Source organism: Polyodon spathula, chromosome 10, assembly GCF_017654505.1.
Source record: "Polyodon spathula isolate WHYD16114869_AA chromosome 10, ASM1765450v1, whole genome shotgun sequence".
In the NCBI taxonomy this organism is placed as follows: Eukaryota; Metazoa; Chordata; class Actinopteri; order Acipenseriformes; family Polyodontidae; genus Polyodon; species Polyodon spathula.
This window is the reverse complement of record NC_054543.1, coordinates 14,090,700-14,116,719: the sequence shown is the minus strand read 5'-3', so window position 1 is coordinate 14,116,719 and position 26,020 is coordinate 14,090,700. Positions and strand designations below refer to the sequence as shown.

Below are 26,020 nucleotides of genomic sequence, written 5' to 3'. Positions count from 1 at the left end.
CATGAACTTGGCCAACTTATGTGATCACCAACAGTGACAATTAAAAAACTAGTCTCAACTGAGCTTAACATCCTTGTCTGGCCGACAGTATTGTGGGGAGTTACTCATAGTGAAACTCACCAAGTACAAGTTTTTGGTATCACACCAAGGCAAATCTAAGAAAAAAAAACATGAATGTTCTGTACAGGAACTGGCCAGGTTATAAGGCTTAGATGAGTGTGTTGGAATCAACTCTCCTAGAATCCACCAGGCTTGTTGCAAATAGAGACTAAAGTAATTGTATTGACCTATGTAATATTTCTCACTTATTTGAACATATCTATAAATGGCTAGAACACTGCTAATTTATTTTTCATCCATAACTTTAAATGCTCGAGCATACATTCTGAGAAGCGTTTGTCTTCTGCCCTCCGTCTTATTACAAGGCATTAGCCCAAATTACCAACTTGGACTTGAGTTTCTATAGTTTTAGCTAATATTTATTTTTTATCACACTAAAGAATTTTGAAACAAAAAAACACATTTTGTACCAATTTACGCAAACTTAATTTAACGAAATATACAGTGCACGGTATCAAAACATTATTGTATTTAAAACTCGATCTGAGGGCACTTCCTTCATTGTTTCAGTTACATGAGTAACTGAAGCATTCACAGTTCCAGTGAATTCTGCAAAAGTTGTTTTAAGATATTTGACTTGGAGCACGTTACAATTTGGTGCTATGTTGGCCTAAATATCTACCTATAAGTGTATTGTAGGAACTCTTTCTTTTGTCAAAACTTACTACTCAGAAACATATACAGCGAATCTTCAGGAAGAATATACCCTACCCTCAGTGCAGAAATTGAATTAGCTTGTACTCAGCTATTTTCATTAGCATCTTTAAAAAACATTTCATTTAAATAAACTGTACAATGGCTGCTGATCAGGGAATAACATTTTGGTGAGTGTGCTGCTCAGTCCAAGGCAGAATGCATCAGAACACCCTGAACGCCTGCAGTTTTCGATTTCTTCATCTTTTCTATTGCCTTTCGAAGATCACCTTGCGCGATTGGTCTGACGAAATCTTCTTCAACACTAAAAAACAAATAAATAAAACAAAGTTATAACATAAATGATGATCCATAATGCAGCCAAAATATTTTACATATGAACAGGACTTCCATCATCAGCACTTAAACTAGAATTAGCTGACAGTGATGACTCTCTGCTGATGTAATTCAACCTGCCCAATATAAAAAAAAAAAAAAAAAAAAAAAAAAAAAAAAAGCATTAAATACAAAAAAGTTGGCAGTTAAATCAGTTTAACAATTAAAAATGCATTTGTGATAATTTATTTTTTTTATAGCTGTTGTAATAATAATAAATACAATTAATGTTTACTGTTTTGAGAGAATATAGCTACAGTTTATCTTACAATATGGGATTATTATCTAATAAAACAGATAGATGTTAACAAAATAACAGATGTTAACAACAAGAACAACAACAACTGCCAGGCAGTTTTACGGCTTCCAAGCTCAGTACCAGTTGGAAATTTTGGCAAGCTGTAGCATTGCAGCACAAGTGACAGCAACAGATCAGTTTTCTGGAGCAGTTTCAATTGAAAATACTGCATTAGTTCATTATCTCACGATGCTTTACAACTTTAAACACCATTATAACAACGACCCTATCTACACATTTTAAGGAGTTGTAAGTTAATTTTACATTTGACCTTAAGGTCAAGGTCAAGACAATTTTTAATAGAACACATATGGGTTCCTATTAAGTTTTGCATTTGACCCATGATTTTGAAAAGTTTTCAAAGAAATGCCTCAGATGGCCACATTGGTTTACGCACAAACACCATTTTTGAAAAAGTCAACTGTATTGACACAGGGATGATGCTTGTCAACTTTGGAGTTAATCAACTAAACCATTTTTCAACTGAAGCGGTTTTAAATTTAAGAAGAAAATGTACGTCTGGTGGCCATCTTGTTTTACAAAAGAACCCCATGTTGCCCTATTTGAATTCCATTGTCCCCAGGACGATGCTTACCAAGTTCAGAGTTAGTTGGTTAAGCGGTTTTCAAACAAGCAGTTTGATGTTTGGGGCGCGTTTCAGTGAATGTGCTGGTAGCCATTTTGACATTCATTTATCGCTGCAACTTATGCTTCACAACTTGAAGCGGGTTTGGTTGTTGATGACATATGTAATGTTTCACATCAATCGGTTCAGCGGTTCCCCAAGAATAAGATTTTGAAAATGTTTCAAAGAAATGAACCAGGTGGCCATCTTGGTTTACGCACAAACACCGTTTTTGAAAAAGTCAATTATATTGACACATGCTTGTCATCTTTGGAGTTAAATCAACTAAACCATGTTCAACTGAAGCGGTTTTAAATTTAAGAATGAAACATAGGCCTGGCGGCCATCTTGTTTTACAAAAGAACACCATTTTGCCATATTTGAATTCCATTGTCCCCAGGGTGACGACTACTAAGTTAAGAGTTAGTTGGTTAAACGGTTTGCAAACAGAAGCAGTTTGATGTTTGGGGTGTGTTTTGGCAGATTTAGTGGCAGCCATTTTGGCAGTAAAATTTATCGCAGCAACTTGAAGTGGGTTTCGTTGCAGAGGACACATGCGAAGTTTCAGATCAATCAGTTCACTGGTTCCCAAGAAAGTAGTGCAATTTTGAACTGTAATCTACACAGGATGATACCTGCCAAGTTTAATGTTAATTGGTTACACAGCGTGCAAACAGGAGCAGTTTAAAGTTTTGGGAAGAAAAATGACGAAATAGTAATAAATAAATAAATAAATTTAAAAAAATCTTTAGAATAACAACAGGCTTCCCAAGCCAGCTTGGAAGCCTAATAATAACAAAACTATTGTTGCTCCCAAAAAAAATAAAAGGAGGCATCATGCTGTCAGCACAACAAAACCACCTTAAAACCCCTTTAGTACTGGGCTACAGACAAGAATGCAACACTTTAACCTAAAAAGCATTACCAACAACAAATGTGTGCTGAGCCAGCAAAGTGCAGGCCTTGAAATGTACACATTTACCCTTTGATCTCAAACTACATTAAAACAGATAGATTATTTGTTTTTCTATTTCCAGGAATGAAATCCTCTGAACATTTATTTATTTTTTAAGAGAACAATGCCATCCTGTACAAGGTTAAGGTAACTTTCCACAAAAAAACTTGTTGCATAACCTGTCCAATAGCATGTTTTTATGTTTATACATTACCTGCTTTCATGGGTGTTGTTACGGACGTAGTCTCTGACACAAAGCAGAGCAGAGTCCCTGCACATCTCTCTTAGGTCACTTCCCGAGAATCCATCTGTATCCTTAGCAACTTCACGCAGGTCCACAAGGGTGTCCACCTAGACAAGGGCGAAGTTGTGTTTCAATCAATATTTACAATTTCCTATGATTCATCTGCAAAGCCTACTTTTAGTCATTACATTTTTAATGGCCAAGAAGGGGAAGTTCTGGGATTTTCATTTCAAAGTTCCAGCTATTCAATTTTTCAGTATTTATTATTGCAAAACGAAGGGCAGATATATGCTAAGATTTTTTTTTTTTTTAAAGGAATTATAAAGTCTTAAAACAACTACAGTGTGTACTCCTAATCCAAATAAACTATTGCCTTTACACAGCAAGGCAAAAACAAAAACGCCTTGTACTCACACTTTCATTTTCTAAAATGAGTTTGAGAATTTCCTCACGTTGCCTGTGGTTCTGTAAAGAAAACACAAATTATTTTGGAGGACAAGCTTGGTGCAGGACCTCTGTTCTTTTAAAAAAAAAAAAAAAAAAAAAAAAGGTACAGATAAGCTAACTTAGTTACTACTGGCTGGGATACATTTGTAAAACAAAGATGAAAACATTGGTTTTAAACCCAACTCCTACAAACTAAGATAAAGGATGACAATATAGCTAGATAGCTACTTTGCAATGTCAAAAAATATTCACTGCATCGCAACCAAATGATGAGCAACAAGACTCCAGGAGTACCAGCATGGGCCATAGCGGGTCATATTAAAAGTGAACTATTTGTGTTATTGTATTTACTGCTCAATATGGGCACCATTTGACTGAGGGAATCCACCATCACATCAGAAATAGCTAATCACACTTTCTTGCAGGACCATGCAACTGATGGGATCAGAATTGTGTACAACTGTCACACATCTAACAGAAAAGGACAGTGCATGATGGAGTACAATTTTTTGCCCCCCTGGTTAGGCAGTGTGCTCCCTGTAGACTCACAGGCTGATTGATATGGAACCTCGTTGGCATCCTCCTTAGAATGGCAGAATCCAAATCCTGAGGACGGTTTGTAGCTCCCATAACTATAACCTAGGAAACAAAACAATGAAAATATAACATCCTGAAATGTCCCACAATCTTTAGGGTCCACCTCATGTGAAAAATCCTGCCAGTCTTGGCCCTTTAAGTCTTTTTACACTGGCACTGTTAGAGAGCCCTGCTTGCGGGGCACAGTTTGAAAGAGGAGACTTGGGGCTTTACAATGAGGTCATATTCGTGTATTTCAGGCATTGGAGCCTGTCAGTAGATGCAAGTGTTTTGAAATGTTACTGCTGTGCTGTATGACAGACCTGTCTCGAACAAACATTTTCAGACAAAATCTTTCCAAAAGAAAAGAAATGGCGACACCAAAGACACAATGACCTATTTCCCGATAAATATATTATTTGTCTTTCATGTTGACAGTGTTTGTGGATCAGACGCACGTCACAAGTCAGTTGTTAGGTTGCCATGGTCGCCAATTTGTTCAAAAATGTCCACGTTCCCTACAGGTTGAAGTTTTATTGTACACTATCAGATTTGAGCTGGCCATGCTAAAATACATTTTATAAACAATGAATAATGTTTTTTTTTCTAAAAAGCTCAGACTATTTAACTTGTTTTAAATGGAAGCCTAGTGTGTGCACATTCATTCTGTGTATGACATGTACCTGTAACGTTTACAGTTAGAGTTACAGGCACAAATCTAACCGCAGTAATAAAAAAACCTGAAAAAAATAGCTTGGACCCTAAAGGGTTAAAAGCAATCTATTTAACTACTTAAATTATTTATTTTTCACTTTTCTTTCCATTTTTTGAATACTCCAAGTGGTTCCAAGTTCTGTGTACCAGAAGAATCCAAGTTCACATCTTCTTAGGAGTCCAAATCAACTGTGGCCCCACCTTCTTCAAACTATTACAATGGTGCTAACATAGTTGCAAGGTAATCATGGCCTTTTGGAATCAGGAACTTACAGGACAATGGTGGGTAGACTCTGATTCACTGAAAAAATTATTAATATTCAGTACTTGAACAACTGATCACAGAATCACTCAGAATAATTGTAAACATAATAAAGGGGAAGGTCAAAAACTATATTTAAAAAAAATCTTCTGACAACTACAGAAGTATATGAGCAATACAAAAGATCACCATGACCTACATCTACAGTATTTACAGTCTAAACTGTACAGTATATATGCTTGTAATCACAGATTCTTGGTGTTCTTTCAGAGCTATTGTAATTACTCAAAAAAAAACATGCATAACCTATAAAAATGAAAGTTGAAGTCTACAGGAAGGTAAGCTGATACATTAAAGGCCTACCTGGCAGTTGTAATCTGTATCCAGGCCATCCCACAGACTCATGAACTGTGCTTTCATCATAGCAGTTGCTTCATGGTCAGAGCTAGAGCGGCTCCTCAAGAAAGAATCTAAAAGGAGAGAGAAAAAAAAACAAGATCAAGTCTCATCTTACAATTCACAAAATACACCTTAGCATTTGTAACAAATATGGAGCTACAAAAAAAATAAAAATATTCATATTTACCTGCATTCGTATAATAAAATGTACATTAACATGCATGCACTTATTAGCAATGTAACTTTCATGATTATCTGACAAAACTATTACCTGCAATAAGCCCCTTTTTAGTCCTTTTGCAGTTAGATTTGAAGCTTCTAATGTTATGCATTTTAACCAGAATTAATACAAAATAGATGTTAAGGTTACACTGGAGGACTAGCTCATTAAAAAGAAAGTGTTCTCTTATTGGATAAAGACTGAACTCCTGTGGTCAGTCAGTGAACTACAATTGTAAAGTGGGAGCTCTGAAGCAAAAACTTCCATTATCAAACGTACTCTTATAATGCAAGTATAACCACCAATACAACCATTGCAATCAATGCATTTTTCACTACTAATTATACAATACTTTTACTTGTAGCACATTATTCTACAATGTAAAACATTTATTAAAATAGATAATTTAAACAAGAAGGGAACAGTACATCATAGATAGACTATACAATATATAAGAAAAAACACATCTCCACAATCCTTAAAAAAAATCAAGTCATTTGTACATCCCTATGCTACTACAGCCCAGGTGGCTTACAAAGTCTTCCATTTGGTCTTATAGTTGAAGAAACAAATGTATTTACCAATTTCATCGATGAAGATGATGGAAGGCTGCAGTTTTATCGCTAGTGAGAAAACAGCAGCAGCAAGTTTCTGAGATTCACCGTACCACTTGTCAGTCAGGGTGGAGGGCTGCAGGTTAATGAAGCGAAAGCCTGCTTCTTTGGCTGTAGCTTTGGCAATCAGGGTTTTACCACAGCCTGGGGGACCATACAGGAGCACACCTGGAAAACAGTTAGCGTAGGGTGTATTCTTGTATGTACCAGAGGAAAAGTTCAGGCCAGTGGCAGATTACATTTGAGTGATAATTAAACTTGCAACTACATAAGATCACTACCAATACTCAAAATGTTTTTTACTACTCCAAAATGGCTAAGTGACCTGCAATAAACTTTCTCTGGTAGATTGACATAAAGTCTGCCTGTTCTGCAAAAAGGCTAGCTCTTTTGGCTTAGCAGACATCGCTCAGTCTCTGAGATCAGGGTTTGATCCTCAGCCACTACCTCTGTATATGTGGATTTTGATGTGCTTTCCCAGCTGTTCTGATGAGAATCTGGGAAAGGGCCGGGTATTTGTGGCAGACTATTTGTTTCCCTCCCTGCCATCTTTTGGCCTCTCGTCATACCTTTTGGGGGCTGCAGCAGTCTTGAGCCTTCAAACAAATGCCTCTTCCGGATGGGAAGTATAACTGTATCTTTCAGTTCAGTAATGACATCATCCAGACCAGCAATGTCACTCCAAGTGATCTAAGAACAATACATGTTCATTTCAGTTACTGTCAAGGGTTTTTTCAACCAAATATTTTGTACAGAAGTTACAACACTGCAACCTTTCAGCTCTGCAGGCTCAATTCTACAGAATGCAAGCATGACCAACAGAGGATCACATGAAGCTAGTTATCGCTTATGTGAATGGACAACTTGGATTTCATAAGAAAAAAATACAAGTAGGAAACACAGGACTGTGACAATGACCTTGAGCAGAAAAGAGGGCAACTGCTGTTGTTTTATTTATTCAAAGCAATTGACAGTGTTCCTCAATAATCCCCAATTGTCAAAACCTACTAATGCTGGCATTTGTTCAGGGATCATCTTACAGTTAAAAAATGCATAGCAGCTTAGCATCCATAACAGCCAGAGCATTTAAACCAACAGCACTGCTTTGTTTATTCAGAAGTACATACTAGAGTGGCACAGTATTTTGTTATAAGCCTTTTACTGTACTAGAGTGACTGACAACAAATACCTGCACAAAACTAACTTATGTAAAATCAAAACTATATAAAATAATAATAATACTGTATACCATCCACTTCTAATTTTCAACGGGTGAGGGATATAATTCAGATGCACCAGAACACGAGTCCTTTAAAAGGATGTGACTCTTCAATACGGTCCTATTCAAATCAGTCTGTTTTTACCTGCATATTCAGAGGGTCTACCAAATGGGCTGCAATGCTCATCTCATATTCTGAGAGCTTAACATTCTTCACACCAATTTGTTTCATAAGCTTTTCTGCCTGTAACAATAAATAAAAAAAAAACAATGAAACAAATTACGAGCATTTACAGATTAATCTAAAAAATGGAGGTCTGAGGCAGTAGAATTTCAAAAAGAAATAAAATACTATTCCCATTGAATATTTCAACCACAGTAATGCGTTATATAAATACTAGTGCCGAGACAAATAACCTAACAAATTTTTTTTTGTATTGGGATACAAAAATCAGATGTTCGGATTTGCTACAAAAAAAATTAAAATACCCTGCACTTATTTACCGTCTCACCAGAATTTGCACGATAGTTTAAAAAAATAGCAATTGAAAAAAAGAACTGTGACATGTGAGATTAACACATATAAACACAAAGGAGTAATACAGCAGCTCTTGAGCCTCCATTTAAGTTTTAGACAGCAAAACGCAGTGTTCTCTATAGAAAGCATCTGAGACAAAAATGCACTGTGCTGCTTTAGAGCGAGTCAGAATCTCATTAGACAGAAAAGGCAAGCATGTCATTTTGAAATGCCTTGCTTAAATAGTACCCAACTTCCTGAAAATGTCGTGTAGTGAATTTTATATAGATTCTATATGTTATTTTTTTGTGACTTCCTGCTGTGGAATGTAATAAACGAGTAGTGGGATGGCCATTTTAATAACATTTAAATAAAAATAAAAAAGCTAAATTTAGTTTTAAGCTCCTACAACCCATTGCATTAACTTTCTTTGGTCATAACTACAAATACATCTTACCTGCTTCTGTGCTTCCATTTTTTGCTTCCTTGTGGGATCAATAGCATCTACCATCCATTTGATGGTAAAATAGGTTACAGCGCCAAATATCGTCAACCTAAAAAGTAAGCCAATAACTTCATTGCGACCAAGAGGTCGTGTAAAATTCTCAGTGGGGATCTCCTTAAGCACCATCTCTTTTGAAGGACCTGTAGGACCAAGATGGAACGTTATTCTGAATGACAAGTAAGAGAGTTACAAATGTCTATTTTTTTCTGTTTCAGGTTTTGAAATAACCACACATTTTCTGTATCCCAAGAAATCTAGCTTTGGATAATGAAAAATTATATACACATGGCAATTCTGAGTACCTCCAGTATTTGAACATGTACCTAGTGGCATGTCATTTCAGTTGAGCATACAGTAACACAAGACACCTTAAAAGACACCTTAAATGGAACAGGACACAGAGACCAGACAAAACTGTTCAATTTTCTTTAACCATTAGGGGTGCTGAAAGCCACTGAACAAAACTGTGACCCGTGTATGATGGAAGCCATGCAAAGCCAGGGGGCGGTGCCGCACCCCCAGCACCCCTGGCTTTAACTAGAACACTGATCTGAAACCTTCTGTGGTTACTTATCTGCTAGAATGACAACCTTCACATATTTCTGAGACGTTAAACTATTTCAAGTTTCATATTTAAAAATAATGAGCATGACACGAAATGTATGCCTCGTTTCCACTTCCTTTCCCCAGGTTACAGCAGAGGTGGATGGTGATGCTCAGCTATTCCGTCCCAAAACCTCAGACAGTACACTTTCGTATCTCACATTTACACTCTACGGAATTACGTCATCGAAAGACGCTTGCTAAACAGAAACTTTTGAACAATGGTGCCTGTCCACACATACACAGCTCACGTGTGTCATTCAATGATCTATCAAATGCTTAAGAACCAAGAACGGACCGCCACAAAAGCACATCTTAAATGTAACTGGTTGATGAGCAACACCAACAGATGAGTTAATTTATATATAATCATAATTAGCATAGTTTACAAAATGTGACTAATATATTTTAGGGTATATTAATTTCTATCTGTATCCTCTTGTCATAATATTTATACATATAATTTATCCAAAGCTGCTACATTATTCTAACTTACACTCGTTGCAACCAAAGACTGAATTACGTACAATTTAAATTTGTGTTGATAAACCTAATTTATAGTACATCTTGTACGCTATTCGCTTTAATTTAGATTTTCCTTTCGGTTTTATTTTAGGAGCTAAACCTATGACCTTCCCGGTTACGCGCCAGATAAAAATGCACACCACTGCCAAACGTGCACTAGCCAGTCTTCCTTTGATGATGTACACACTCGATTTCAACGCACAAATTAGTTTTTTGGGTTTTAATTAAATGTAAAAACTTGAAAAGATTGTGTAACCTGCTCACCTCAACCGTAAACCCAACCTGCCAAACTGCTGCTTCCGAGATTCCAGGAAGTAGAAAGAAAAAGTAAGCGCTCTGACGCAGTGCACGCTGGCGTAATGGAAACGAAGAAACAAGCTGAAAAGTTCCACCGTGAAATAGACATGTTTATGTTGGGATTGAGACGGCTTGATCAAATACTCCTTTCTTTATTTCTACAAGTTTCAAATTTCTGCAATAATAATAATCCTTACATTACAATATATATGTTTTTGCCTTGTGTCAGTGGATATGGGCAAAGTCTGAAGCATTGTACAGATAACTACATTTGGAACAGACTTTCTGAAAGCGGCATATTTACCCATTGCTGTGCTAGGTGGCACTACCAGTTTAAGTGACTGTAACTATGACGCACACTGCCATTTATTTATTTTATACATCCAACCTTAGTCTGGTATTGCATTTGCGGGATAAATTCACCTCCTATAGATGTGGAAAATCTGTTCAGTGTTTATATATATATATATATATATATATATATATATATATATATATATATATATATATATAGGAGCATATGGGCTTATGTCTTCGTGTGTGATTACGTCACCTACCAGCTCTGCTGCTGCCTTCCCCCTTGCACGCTACAATATTGGACCCCCGCCGTGGTGACAGCAAAGCAATAAGAATTTTTCCACCCTACAGCACAATCACCGCTACACAGTATACACACAATTGTTGAATGAAACTGACTGGGGTTACCGTATTGTGCTGGTGTTGATACATCTCAGCACATTTGTATTTGATCAAATTGTTAACGTCTTTCACGCCCTTCAGTTTATTAAAACATCTGATATGCCGTTTTTTGTTTTATACAGACCGACGTCATAATGCATTAATAAATATTGACAACTGCTTTTAAAGGCAAGTGTAGCATGTTTGTGCTAAAGGCGCCAAATAGCCCTTAACCCCGAAACAGCATTTTAGTCGCTGTACGGATCCTTCAACTTTTAATTTGGATCAAAGTGATCCAGATTTTGTAATCCTATATTTTGTGATCGAGATTACTTTTTTCTGGATCATTTTGATCCGGTCCTTCAAAAAATGTCACTGCTGGATTACATTTATCCAGATAACAAGTAATCACGATTACGAAATCCAGATTTTGCTAGGTTAGTTCTTTATATATTTTTTAAGAGGCCTTATTTATGATATAACCTAATTTAACAAAATAAATAAGATCGAAGTAATAATGATTAATACACAACTTTATTATTTTTATATTACTTCTTTTAACAAAATCAAAATCACTTTTAGTATCAGTGCACATATAACGCATGCAAATAATGGTTTTTTTATTTATACCTACTTGGCAGGAATTAAATAACTCTAAACTGAATAAAAATAAAACTTTTGAAAAGTGGTTGTTTTTTTAGACATCTTCACCGTCTTCCTCGGCGGCTTTAAGGAGGCGTATGTGAAGGTGTATGCATATGCTTTTTTTTTTTTTTTTTTTTTTTTTTTTTTTTAATTAAAGCTATACCACTAAATACGTGTTTTCCTTTTTGCTTGCACGGATACAAAATTTAAATAAATATGTAAATATATTTTAACACTCTATTTGGACATATAACTTGTGTTTGCTATGACAATTCAAACAAAATATTGCTGTTCTATGATCATTTAAACGTTAAATCCACCTCTGCAGTAGGATCACAATAATCCTGGTTTTGGTTCAAAGTAATGCTGATCTCCTCTTTAAATTCTGAAAAACCCAATTGCATTATTTAACTTAATCTGGATTACAATAATCCCAATCGCATTTTGATGTTTTGAAAAACCCAATTGCACAATATAATCCAGATCGAACATGTTAATCTGATTACCAAAATTTTGAAAAACCGGACTCAGGAGCCCCCAGTAGGTGTGTGTTGAGCTCAATGCAACTAGTTTTTTTTTTATAGGTGCTTTACTGTGTAAATTTCAGCCTGATAATGCTTTTGAGTACTTCCAAATGCCTGGTGCATTCATCCATGAATTAATCTTAATGTCATGGTATGTATTTTAATGCATAAGGTGTTGTTTTTATCATTCACAGATCTCAAATGTCTGATTTCACAGACCCTGATTATCAATAATCTTGGACTAACTAAAGTTATTTTAGATAAAGTAGTCCCAAGACTGGTAAGCAGGGTCTGTGAAACCATCTGAAATAGCAAAATACCCTGACTAGCACTATCACAGCCTACTTTACCTTACGAAACCTTAGGTAATCCAGAATCACAGTTTATTGTGGTCTGTCAAAACAGATTATTAAAATAAGCAAGACATCCCTTTTACACTGGCAATAAAATAGCAATATTCGTAGCCTAACATTAAAACTAAATAGAAAATAATAATACACACATGGGCTGACATTTAGAAACGATCACAATATTAAGTTAATCTAACAGCTTGCTTCCACACACTCTACAAACATTTCTTTACATGTACAGTATTAATAATGTTGACAGTCTTTTAAAATGTAGATGTGTTGAAGAGTTATGTTGTATTATCAACTGCTTGCTCTGCCATGCAGAGAAAAGGTTTCGTATAAAATAAGGTGATTCCCAGTGAGCTTTCCCTAGGATCAGATAATTTGCTTTGCAATGTTCCAGTTAATCCTATTTAAACTGCCTAATTGTTCTTATCCCCAATCCACTGTACTGTACACTCTAAGAAAAATGTGATCCTGTTCATTCTATGTTACCATATGGTTCCTTAGGGCTTTCTCTGTAATCATTATTGTGTGTAGGCTTCATAAAGAACCATTCGGCTGTACCTAACAACAGAGGGTTCAATACAATTTGTTTAAATATATAAAAAGAAAGGGTACTGGGAAAACATGATTTGAATATTGAATATACAGGATTTGAACAACAGAAAATAGAAACATGTGCAATATGTAGCACATGCTTTGTGTGTAATCAGTCACTGGCATCCCATACACATCGCCCTGGTGCAAGTCAGTTTCATTCACGATATTCAAATGCAGATCTGAGAGTACTGCTTGGTTGGCAGGTGCTTCCAAGACTTACAATGTTTCACAAGGAAACTTTCTGGAGGAATCAGATACACTAATCACTGAGAAAAGTTCACAAATGCACCAAAACCACTTAAAAGCCTTTCTGACTCCTCACATCTGCCCTGGCTGTCTGTAGTGGTCATACCATCTATACAATATAATTACTGATGACCTCTGGCCAGTGGACACCCAGGGTTACCTGGACCCCAATTTGGGAATTAGTTCTAACCAGTTAAACTAAACAAAGTGAATTACTACAGTGTTCCAGGGTTAATAAGGTAGGCCAGACGTAACAGAGTAAGTCTTTCCTTTTCAAAGTTACCAGAACATCAGAACATAATCATCAGGCAATCTCCTAAGGACAGATAGAGGTTACATAAACTGTTGTCCGGTTTAAATGTTTCTAACTAAACGTGTGCACTTTGTGATTGGATTAATAACAACCCATATAGAATTGGCAATGTAAACATACTATGACCAAGTGTTGCAATGTTTGGCCTTAGCATTGGAAGACAAGCACACTATGATAACAGGTTGCCACCAATGCCAGTAATATATGACACACGAAGAACAACATTCCTCCGTCCAGGGGAGAAACCACCAAGAAAAGGTATTAAAACCAAAACTCATCTAGGACAACTGGAACCTGCTAGGGACTGGAAAATGCTAGCAGATGTTGCACAATAGCTTATTTTCCCACCAGAGGTCACTATCACTAACCTTCGACCTGATATTGTCTTGTGGTCTGGATCAGCACACCTTGTTCACCTTTTAGAGTTAACGATGCCATAGGCTGTGGATCAGGTGTACGAAAGGAAGGAACTTCAGTACGCTCAACTAGCTGCTGAAGCAAAACAGCGAGGATGGAGAGTCTAGGTTTACCCACTGGAGGTGTGTTTTCTAAGATTTGTGGCACACTCCACAACCCGGTTTCTCAGAGACATTGGATTCAGTGGTCAAGAGTTGCAATGCATAGTGAATAACTTACCTAAAGCAACACAGAGGAGCAGCAGCTGGCTCTGGTTGAGACAAAAAGATTCTGGTTGGGGTCCTCAAGCAAGTAGAAATAAAAAAATAAAAAAAACATTGATGTAAAGGAAGGTAAGTAAGCTGGGCTGAGCTGAGTGGCGGACGGGGGGGGGGGGGGGGGCTGGGATGCAGAATCAGTGTTGAGCCATCTTAAGGTGTAGTGGGCTAGTCAACGAAACACCAAGGATGGAAGATGCCCACTTGAAGACCCCGGAGAAGTACCCTACTTAGCTCAGTCCAGATGGTTGTCATGCTGAAGCACTAGGGAGGCTGCACTGTGGTTGATCCCTAGAGCCAGCATTGCAGCCGTTGTGTGCTGTTGTGCCAGGGAGGCAAAATAGGCTGATCCCTGGAGCCAGCATTACACTTCAGCCATTAACACCAAGCAAAAGGATATCTAATCATCAAATGGAAGGAAACGCAGAAGGATCACATTAGTTTATAGTAAAAGGAACTATGTCTTAGTTGGTGCTTATCTTGGCATGAGCCGAGTCCAATATCAGCATGAAGTTTAAACATCTACTCTCAGGTAATGGAAATCATAATAATCATGCTGGGATTATACACACTAGCCTCCCCTGTATTGGAAAACAAGGGTTTTGACTGACTCTCTGTCTTTTTGGAGGGTAATACATATGTAATACATACAACATTATATCAATATATTTATATCAGTTTTATATGAGTTATATATTCAAAGAAAAGGAAAGATTAAAACAAGGAAATCTTCATCATTTGTTTTTATAAATAACACATGTACACAAAGGGGTCTATTTTACTTATCTAGGATCTAAATACTGCCACTCTTTCAACATCATTTGAAACACATATTGTTTAGAATGCACAAGCAAAAGGCAAACTGCTGTTTGCTTCTGTTATAATCAATTATGTATAATCCATTCATCTATCATTTTGGAAAAATTACTGAGAATGTTTTTGCTTTTTATTTTTAAGCATCGCTTTGCTGAGTTGCCAAATTGTCCTGATAAGAACTGTCCTCAGTTGTTGTGGAAATAGCCCTCCAGTGAGCAGATTGAAATGGCTAAGAAAACAATGGAGGAGGTCTAGACATGTCTCATTCTTAATAGGTCAGCTGTAGGACTGCCTGAGTCAGATATGGCTGCCTCAGATGTTTTACTGTTAATGGAAAGGAGAAAGTTCTTTTAAGCTTTATAAACACAGAACTATACTGAAGTAGTTACTTAACAATGGTTAATTGGATTACAATATATTCTCAATGTAATGCATGTTAAAGTTCTTGGCTGTATGATGAAAATGAGTAACTGTTCTGTATTTTAACAGAGGAATTCAATTTCAAACAAAGCTGAACACCCTTATGTATAACATACTGATACTTTTTTATTACTGTAGAAATTGTGTTTTAGAACTGAGCGTATCTCTTGGGCAACACAGGGCACAATAGATTGCTATAATGCTAGTGATATATTCTATATCTTTGTTATTTATTACGTGTTTAAATCTGTGCCTTAATTCAAATTTAATCCCAGAATGACCATATAGGACAGGGGTCATCAAACCTGGTCTGATCTGGAGAGCTACAGGGACTTCTGGTTTTCATTTTAAATGAGCTCTGTTTAATTAGTCAAGATTAACACATGTTCCAGATCTTTAGCTATTGACAACATAAAGACACCTACAAAACCTGCAGGAGTGTTGCTCTCCAGGACCTGGGTTGGAGACCCCTGATACAGGATAGCTAGCATTTTGTTAATGTGACATTTTTAGAAAGTAGTCTGAATAAGAAAGAGGGCACAGTAGAACCTGAAAGTTATGAACACTACACTTACAAAGTTACCGATCAGCCAAACACATGATCTCAAACCAGAATCAGGGCTCCTAACTGTAAAAGATGTGAAGATCAGACACTGGGAATGTTGACTTGTTATACATATCATTTCTGACTCGTGAATAACCTTCGGTTGTGCTTGTAACAGAGTTTTTACTGTATTGGTAAAGGCCACTATAGTTGCCCTTTAGTGATGTATGATCTTGTAAAGACATTACAAACTATTTTTAAAGGTTTTTAAAAAACGTACTGCTTCAGTATTTGATTTTGGTAGCTCCTCTGTAATAAGTTCAACATGGAGAGAAGTAGTAAGGATGTAATTCGGGAGCTTATCAAAGCTAATGCTGATGGCTTGTGGTGCTTTACTTTAAGGTTACAGCCCATTGATTGAAATGGGGATTTTGAAGATGTCAGTGTTGAATTTTCAAGTCTAAAAGGTTTAGTGACGTTTCTCCCTGCTTGTAGACAAATCTTAATTTCTGTCTGATGACAGAAAACAGACACTATAGTGGGACTTCAAAAGCGAGAGAATCCATATGAAAATATATATAGAATGTGGTTATAATTAGTAATATTTCAAACAGATAATGCATGTATGGCATAAAACAGTATTATATTCTTTAAACACATATCTGTATGATTTATTTTAATTAAATCAAAAATAGCCAAAAATATATTTAGATATTCAGAGATAATAGAAACACATAATTTATATATTCCTAGTTCATACAAATACTTCCCACCACTGTTGCATATTAGCAATGGATGGCACCCTTCTGTAATCAATTATGTATTTGTTTAGAAAGAAAATCACAAAAAATTAAAAATAAACAAACAAACACATTAAAATGAAATATAGATTGTATATATACAGGTAGTGGACAAAAAAAATGGAAACACCTGGTTAAATGAGGGACACCAAGTATATTGAAAGCAAGGGCTTCCACACAGGTGTAGCTCATGCGTTAATTAAGCAGATAACATCCCAGCATGCTTAGGGTCAAGTATAAAAATGCTGGACAGGCCTGGTTGCCTATAATTATGGCTATCATGGCTGCAAGAGGAGATCTCAGTGACTTTGAAAGAGGGGTGATTGTTGGGGCGCGTTTGGCAGCAGTTCAGTGACCAAGACAGCTCAACTTGCATGATGTTTCACAAGCAACGGTGTCTAAGGTAATGTCGGTATGGAATTCCGAGGGAAAGACATCATCAGCAAAGGGCGACAGTGGGCGGAAGTGCATACTCCAGGATCGTGATATCCATGCATTAATTTGAAGTGCAAGGCAAAACAGGCAAGCAACTGCAGATCAGTTGAATGCAAATTTTAACTTTGGGCACGAGCAGCCAGTTTAATCAAAAACAGTCCGCTGAGAACTCCACAGAGCGGGATACCATAATCGGGTTGCAGTGCACAAGCCGCTCATCACACCTGGCAATGCACATATGTGAGTCCAGTGGTGCAAAGAGCACAGGCAATGGACTACCGAGCAGTGGAGAAATGTGATATGGTCAGATGAATCAAACGTCACCATGTTCTCAACAAATGGACGAGTGCACATGTGGTGCCAACCTAAAGAACTCAACAGCCCTGAGTGCTTGTTTCCAACAGTGAAGGGTTCTGGTGGTTCCGTAATGTTGTGGGGCGCATTTTCCTGGCATGGTTTGGGTGCACTCATTCCCTTAGAAGAAAAGGTCAATGCTAATCGCTACTTAATGGTATTGAGTGATCACCTTCACCCCATGTTGCAGCATTTCTTTCCTGCCGGTGGGGGGTGGTCTTCCAGGATGATAATGATGACAATGCCCCCAACCACAGAGCACGTGTGGTCGCCCAGTGGTTTGATGAGCATGACACTGATGTTATCCATATGTCATGGCCTTCTCAGTCAGCAGATCTGAACCCAATCGAACATTTATGGGATATTCTGGAATGACACCTGAGACAGCGTTTTCCACCTCCATCAACCAGGTGTGAGTTGATTGACTTTTCGTGGAAGAATGGTGCCACATCCCTCCTGTAGAATTCCAGAGGCTGGTAGACGCTAAGCCACAGCGCATACAGGCCGTACTGGCTGTAGGCCCAACACCCTAATAAGTGACTTTACATTGGTGTTTCCATTTTTTGTCTACTACCTGTGTGTGTGTGTGTGTGTGTGTGTGTGTGTGTGTGTGTGTGTGTATATATATTATATATATATATAATTCAAATTCAGTTGGGGCCTGCTATATAATAGGTACAAATGAAATATAGAGAATTCTTGAATACATTCTTCACAGTCATTACCCTGCATATTTGTAACCTTTTTTTGATGGACAGTAGTAATTTAAGGAATAGTGTCTTTGCTGAAGCCACTTAAAATGTTGCCAATGTTATTTTAATATATAGTTAAACCATTTAATACGACTTCAAAACAACTAAGCAAATAAGGGGACACCAATAACCTGTCAAAATAAGTGTTAAAATACAGAAACACAAAATAAAGTACTAGATTACAACAGTGTTTATCAATACAATTATTTTCAATACATATACTTTAATGTAACATATAGTTGTAATAATTAAAAAAATGTTAGAAAGCTGTAAACACGCACATTGCAGTGTTCTATATTCTACTACTTTGTCAAATGTCAATACGTACATGTAAACGTTCTAAATGTGTGGGGTTTTTTTCAACGTGGTATAACATCAAGTGAAAGTAATAAACAGAGGTGACATTACCAGGTGTGGTTTTATGGTTTGGTTGTATTGTAATTTTGACTGGACCTCATCAGAATACTCATTAAGTGCAGCTGTTCAGCGTCTCCGTTTATTCCATTAACATCTGCCAGGTGGCGCTGTGGCACAATCATTTGCTTCCACGTCGTGAACTACCAGAACATTCTACTATTAACAAAGCTAAAGTAAATGCAAAATGTAATAAGCCGCCTATCACAGAACCACATAATGTAGACTTTTTTTGTGTGCTTGTCTGAGTTTTGCATTTTTTTTACTAAATACTTGACACATACCTCACTTCAGCTGCAAGGTGGCACGACTGGCTAGCTACCCGGACTGGCAACTTTTACTTTTCTGCTTGCGTAAGCACTTTAACAACTTAGCTGGGTCATTGTTCAGAGTATGTCTGATTTTTTTTTTTTTAATTCAAATGGATGACGCAAAAGGCGTGCACTGTATGCTCGAACATTTAATTTACACTCGGTTAAGGTTAAATGGGTAAACCAGTTCATCCATATCAAGCAAATGCCCAGATGTTAACTAATTAGCACGAAACAAAAAAATAAAATAGAGTCTTGGAAACTTCCCCATTTATTAAAACACGTGACCTCCATTTAGCAGGGTGACTATGTCCTTCCGCTCTCAATGTAGCAGCAAACAGGTTTTATATGAACGGCTCTGCGTCTGCTGTACGCGTTTTATATTAGTTTCAGACATATATTGCCTATTCCATATAATATCGGTTCACTGCGGTTAAATAACCCGTAAAAATAAACGCTGTGGAACTATTGTACGTGGCGGCAGGATATGCGGTGTAAGCCCAGTTTGTCATTTTTATCTCGGAAGCCATGATGGAAGTTTGAGAGTTTAAATGGAGTGAACGGAAAAAGGAAGGAAAATCTTAGAGAAATAAAACAAAGATACTTTTAAAACATATAGATTTTAAGGTGGGCGGTCAGCTCCCCCTGTATCGATTAGTATTTTGACGAGGAGTATTGTGAGCGCGGAGGGTTTTGTGGGGTTTTAATATATATGTGTGTATGTGTGTCACAATTTTTTGGTTTTGGAAGCGCTGGAGAGGTTTTTCTCTCCGCTTTTTTCGCCATAATCACGGCGGCGGCTGTAGATTCAGAGACTTGGGCCGTTTTTAAAACGTTACGTTTCGGGAATTGGACGAATATAAACCTTTTCGCTTGGGAGATTGTGAGAGAAATTGCGGGTTTGTGGAAGCCGGGCCTCTGGCGGAGCAGAGTAAGGCCCTTCTGTGTGAGCCAGCAACAGCCATTCTAATCCAGCTAGCGACGAAAGAGAGATAGAGAAGGGGAGCCGCAAAAAATCAGAGCAAAAGGGAGACGCAAGGACATAATCCTTTCCAATCAAGGAGCCAACAGTACTTTATCAATAAAATCACCCAACAGACTATCATGGCAATGGCTGGGATCATCAAAGAAATCGTTAGCAGAAACAAAAGGAGATACCAGGAAGATGGATTCGACTTGGACTTGACTTGTATCCATTTTGATATATACAGATATTCATATTTGATTCCTCCATAGTATACAGGTGCAGATGAGTGGTGATAGGCATAAAACGTTAATTTGGTACGGTACGCGGAGATGCTTATCCATTTACAGCAATAAGGTGAGGTTTTATTTTTTTCTTTCTTAACAACGATAATTATCATATTAGATAGTTATTTTTATGATTTTTTCCCCCAGAATAAATTCAAAATGTTGCAGTACGTTAGTATAATTAAAATGCGGCTGGTTTTGCGTTTATTGAACAGTACTGTAAAATGAAAAAAAAAAAAAAATTGTATATATCGTGAGGTGAGGCAGAAACGGGCTTTCTGTAGAACCAGTGCGATGGGGTCTTGGCCTAGATAGGAGCTGGATCAGATTGAAATTGGAAGTCAGTGCTACACAAAGAGGCATTGCATCGGCAGCTTGCAGAAAAATGAATATAATTTATATCACCTTTAAGCAAATACTAAACTGAGGTGTTTTTTTTTTTTACCCAGTGATACTGCGGTGGGAGTGAGTAGCCTGATCTGTAAATCTGGTTACTAATGTACGAGATAATCAGATTGAAGTGTTCGTATTTTTGGTTTGTTGGAATGAAGTGTGTGTATGTATATGTGTATGTGTATATATATATATATATATATATATATATATATATATATATATATACCTGATATACTTCGTTGCTACTTGTTGTGGAATGTAACAAACGAGACCTATACATTATAGACCTATATATTTCATATATATTATATATATATATATATATATATATATATATATATATATATATATATATATATATATATATGAGATCTATAGAATAATAGAGAGAGAGAGAGAGCGCGAGAGCAAAGGCCATATTTGTGGATTAAGCTAGTGTATCCATGTTTGAATATATGCTATCTTTGCAAAGAGAAATACATAGTTATATAAAAAGGTTAGTATTTACTCAAGTATTCTCTTTTTTTCTCGTAATACAGTATCGTATTAAAAGGTACCATCCTTGACCTGAATTAACTGTTTGACACCTGTTTAACTTTTGTAAAAGATCAAATAAATGTAAGTTGCCAATACTTGACATTTCCAAAAACCAGATACTCGATTCTAACTGGCCTAAAGTCCGGAGTACAAAACTGTACTCATAGGCCCTGTCCGCACAATGCCTTTAAACCGTATTCGTTGCCTTTAAACAGGCTTAAGTGCGAATGTGGTTTCCGATCACACTACCCAGCGTTTAATACCGGACTCGAGGTACCACGTCGGTGTCGTATCGAGTCCGGTTCTAAATTGGATCGCATCAGGTAGTGCGTTTTGACAGAAGTGTGGACGCTGTGCTGCCGAACTACGTTTTGTGTGTATCCTCCAATATCCCAAAATGCTTTGTGATATATTTTGGCGAAATACTCAAGAAAACTCATGCTTTTTAAAACTGACCAGACATCTCTCTTAATCTAGTGGGGAAAATAATCAAAGTACAAAGTTAAATTGGGCGACTGCAAAAATGAAATGCGAGTAAAACTATGATCAGGGATGAACAATTCACGTAAGGGAAGCACAATTGGGTTCAGGCAAGGTATGAGGGTAACAGCAATTTGTAATGAACTGCTTTTTCAGAGGGATGTCATCCCATTAAAAACAAAACCCGAAAACTTAAATACCTACCTTCGCATTTGCTTTTTCCAAAATACTGTACATGTTTTACTACTTTAGAAATATGGATCTCTATTAATATGAAGCATAACATATTATAAAATAAAATTGTTTATGGTGGGATACTATCGTATTCATTTCCACTGTTCATTGCGCTGCCAGGAACTAACCGAAATATTTTAATAGTATGTGTGTGCTCATGAAGCCCGTCTAAACATGAAACGGTACTTCAGTGTGGACGCTTTGAGCTGGATTAATTAAACCGTTTTTGATTGCTGCTCTCGAGATGGGTTATGTACGTGGACAGGGTCACATACTGGTATAAGCCTTGATTACTGATATTAGATTGCTGTAAACTCAAACATGGTGTTGTATTTTTGCTCTGATTTGAATCATAGTTGATTTTCAAGTACAGGCTGGCTAATTTCTGGCTGTAACGGAGCTCGCGAAGGCCTCCTACTTTGCCTGATGAAGAATAGCTCTGATAAAACACAATTTTTGTGAAGGAAATTAAAGCACAAACATGTTGAAATACAAATGGGAAAAATAGAAAACTATCCCAGGAGTAACGAATAAGTTGTGAAGGACTTGCTTTACCCCAGTGAATTAACTACAGTACAAAGGATGCCAAATCACAGTTCAAGTTAGTGTTTTGTTTATTCCCAAAATATAGTAGGACAACAAATAATTTTCTTCATTCCTTGCCATTGCCGTTTCTTCACAGTAAACAGTGGCCATCGACACGTTTTCATAAAGTACAGTGCTCACCGTTATAAGGCGCCTCGTTAGTGTGGAACCAGTTATAACGCGGTAGGGTCGTGGCTCCCATTTTCTCCATAATGCTATTACAGTAGCCCTTTTGGATTCGTTATAAGGCGGAACATAAATAGCACAGTCTTGTAACTATGGCTCCCGAGTATACCGTTATAAAGGGCGAGCACTGTAGTAACATGAGGTTTACTTATGCCTTTTTGTAGCTGAACAAACAAAGGAAAACTGAAATTTTAACTTAACATTTCCAATAAAACAAACTTGGAAATGGCGTTGTAAAGTGAAGGGGTGGGGAAACCTCACTGTTTTGGTTCTGGTTTGTTACATTCCACAACAAAGTAGCAACAAAGTATAATATGCAATCTATATAAAAATGACTACACAGCATTTTCAGGAAGTGAGATATTAAGCAAGGCATTTCAGAATGACCTGCTGCCTTCTGTCCCATGAGATTCTGGCTCGCTCTAAAGCAGCACAACTAGTTTTTGTCCCAGATGGCCCTTAGTAGAGATTGCACATCTGGTTTGTTTACTTCTTGCTGTCTAAAACTTAAATAGATGCTCAAGAGTAGGGGTGTGCTTTTGGTACATTTTTATGAACGTTTAAACGCTTTGCAATGTCAGCATTTAAACCATATCTACACACACACACACACACACTTTTATATTACATTCTGTTTCTGACAGCCCTGGCTAGTATTTTCTATGCAAATAAACCCTAAATAAGCAAATGACGTTTTAACATCACAAAGACTTGGTGGTCTGCAGAAGTATTAACCCCCTAACAATGTCACATTAATGTTAAATTACAAATAACACAGTGTAACAATTATTATTTTTTGTTCCTGGGTAGTAAGTGTTATTTCCTAATTGCTTATGCCTCAAAAGTACAGAAAATGGCTATTCCCCACAAACTTTGCTTTTGTGACCAGGACAGTGATATTTCAAAATATCACTATTTCCAATGGGAAAACGGGCAAACGTGTGTCTTTGTTCACATAAAGTCAGAAAAAAACAACATATGAATCCAAATTAACACGTATTAAAGTAATACAAAAATGACTACAAAAGATTTAGAAGTGAGTAGTTTTTCGAGATTGTAAATACAGTATAATTGTAAATCTCGAAAAACCACTCACTTCTAAATCTTTTGTAGTCATTTTTGTATTACTTTAATACGTGTTAATTTGGATTCATATGTTGTTTTTTTTCTGACTTTATGTGAACAAAGACACACGTTTGCCCGTTTTCCCATTGGAAATAGTGATATTTTGAAATATCACTGTCCTGGTCACAAAAGCAAAGTTTGTGGGGAATAGCCATTTTCTGTACTTTTGAGGCATAAGCAATTAGGAAATAACACTTACTACCCAGGAACAAAAATTGTGTTACATAGTATAATGTATGCACAGTTTTTCAAACAACCTTTTTTTTTTTTTTTTTTTTTTTTTTTTTAATTCAAAGCTGTGTGGTTTAACTGAATACTGTTATATGAGGAGGAGGTTAAAGAAAATGTACAAAATAAAATTTACTGGTTGCATAAGTATTCAGCTCCTTTAAGTCAGAAAATTGCTCCAGTTCTGAAGTTTGTTGGGGATCGTCGATGGACTGCAATCTTCAAGTATCGCCATAAATTTGATTGGATTCAAGTCAGGACTTTGACTGGGCCACTCAAGAACATTGTCCTGCTGAAATGTGGCTTTCCTCCACAGTTTTAGAGTCTTGGCTGACTCAAACAGGTTTTCCTGAAGGATTCGCCTGTACTTTGCACCATCCATTCTCTCCTCTATCTTGACGAGCTTCCCTGAAGAGAAGCATCCCCATAACATGATGCTGCCACCACCATGCTTGACAGTTGGAATAGTGTTGACTGGGTGATGTGCAGAGTTGGACTTGTGCTAGATGCAACTCTTGGAATTTAGACTGAAAAGTTTAATGTCTCATCTGACCACAAAACCTTTTTCCACATTTTTACAGTATCATCTACATGCTTTTGCACGAACTCCATACGTGCTTTAACATTGGGCTTTTTGAGTAATGCTGCTTTCTTGCTATCCATCCATACAGGCCAGCTTTGTGTAGGGACCGGCTTACTGCTGATGTGTGAACACTGACTCCCATCTCAGACGCAGAACTTTGCTAATCTCTCAAGGTCATTGTTGGCTTCAGAGTGACATCCAAAACTGGTTTCCTGCTTGCCCGGTTGCTCAGTTTGGGAGGGTGACCTGATTTGGGTAGTGTCTAAGTGGTACGATACATTTTCCGCTTCTTAATAATGGACTTCTCTGTGCTGAGAGGGATAATCAGTGCCTTTGAAATTGCGGGGCGGGGGGGGTGAATACTTCTGCAAACCACTAACTACAAAGTTTAAAAAAAAAAAAAAATGTACACGGTGTGTATTGAAATGCTTGTTTATACTTTTAAAGTTCCTAGTGGAGATATGAGTGTACACTACAGTGCTCCCTCGCTATAACGTGCCTCAGATATAACACTCCTACAGCATGTCCCCCAATTCCGTATACTAGTGCTTTATGCAATATTTCTACAGTAAATGCATTACCCATGTTAAAACTGTAAATAACTAATTGGTTTAACTTCAGTTTCTGTCTCCCTTTTGATACAGTATCTGAACTGAAGAAAAGCTGCGCTGGCACTTTATAACATGGACATCTTATTCAACTTTCATTTTATAATGAAGTAAATATTAGGCATATTCGTGGTTCTTTCCTAATGCATTTACTTTTTTGCTTTCTCCAGGAGGTGCTTCAGCCCCGCTCAGGCAGCCGAACCTGGGGCGAGCCCATTCCCTCTTCCCCTCTTCTGACCTGCTTTCCTTCTTACACTTTGGTTTGCTTGTCTGTCACTTCGAACTGAACTCCCAACTGTCGTTTAGCCAGGCTTAATAGAGTTTAAAAACTGCTAATTAAAATGATCCACGAGTGGGAATGTTTTTTTTTTTTTTTTTTTTTATTATTATAGAGCATTGATTACATGGAGCATTATGCATGGTTAATTCACGGAATGTTGCATTTTTGGAGTTACTTTATTTAGTATTTTAGTCGGGTGTGTGTTGTGTTGCCCAGTGCCCCCCTCTTCCGTTTTTAATGCTCTTTAGTTATAACACAGGTATTGTGTTTCCCCCCCCGAGATCCGTGTTCAATAGCGAGGGAGCACTGTATATATTGAGCACATTTTTTGGATAGTATAATGTTTTTAGAACAGTGTTTCTTAAAGGTTCATTTAATAATAAAAAAAGAACCTATTCTGTGTGAGTTTTAAAAAAAAAAAAGCAGCTTTGCCCAAAATTTATATAGTTTTAAAATAAATAAATAAAACGAACATCACC

The 26,020-nt window shown here is 37.0% G+C and overlaps 2 protein-coding genes across 2 annotated transcripts in view; one reads left to right on the top strand and one right to left on the bottom strand.

Annotated features, from left to right (window-relative positions):
* On the bottom strand, window positions 1-10,198 carry LOC121321861 (outer mitochondrial transmembrane helix translocase-like). The gene is made up of 10 exons (XM_041261155.1): window positions 10,137-10,198; window positions 8,697-8,884; window positions 7,868-7,966; window positions 7,073-7,193; window positions 6,471-6,671; window positions 5,634-5,740; window positions 4,268-4,357; window positions 3,686-3,736; window positions 3,242-3,378; window positions 1-1,078 (listed from the first exon to the last, which is right to left on the bottom strand). The coding sequence occupies exons 2-10, from the start codon at window positions 8,868-8,870 to the stop codon at window positions 958-960; spliced, it is 1,101 nt and encodes a 366-aa protein (XP_041117089.1). The 5' UTR covers window positions 8,871-8,884; window positions 10,137-10,198; the 3' UTR covers window positions 1-957.
* A 9,189-nt stretch (window positions 10,199-19,387) lies between these two features.
* Window positions 19,388-26,020, top strand: part of LOC121321860 (phosphatidylinositol 3,4,5-trisphosphate 3-phosphatase and dual-specificity protein phosphatase PTEN-like) — a 31,509-nt gene continuing 24,876 nt past the window's right edge. The window contains exon 1 of the mRNA XM_041261153.1: window positions 19,388-20,237. Coding sequence (XP_041117087.1) covers window positions 20,153-20,237 — 85 coding nt within the window. The 5' untranslated portion in view covers window positions 19,388-20,152. The remainder of the gene's footprint in view (window positions 20,238-26,020) is intronic.

Coding starts and splice junctions, on each gene's coding strand:
- LOC121321861 (XM_041261155.1), bottom strand. CDS start 8,870: ATGGTGCTTAAGGAGATCCCCACTGAGAATTTTACACGACCTCTTGGT. Junction 4,358..5,633: donor ATACAGATTACAACTGCCAG/GTAGGCCTTTAA, acceptor TTTGTTTCCTAG/GTTATAGTTATGGGAGCTAC. Junction 1,079..3,241: donor AACAACACCCATGAAAGCAG/GTAATGTATAAA, acceptor TTTGTTTTTTAG/TGTTGAAGAAGATTTCGTCA.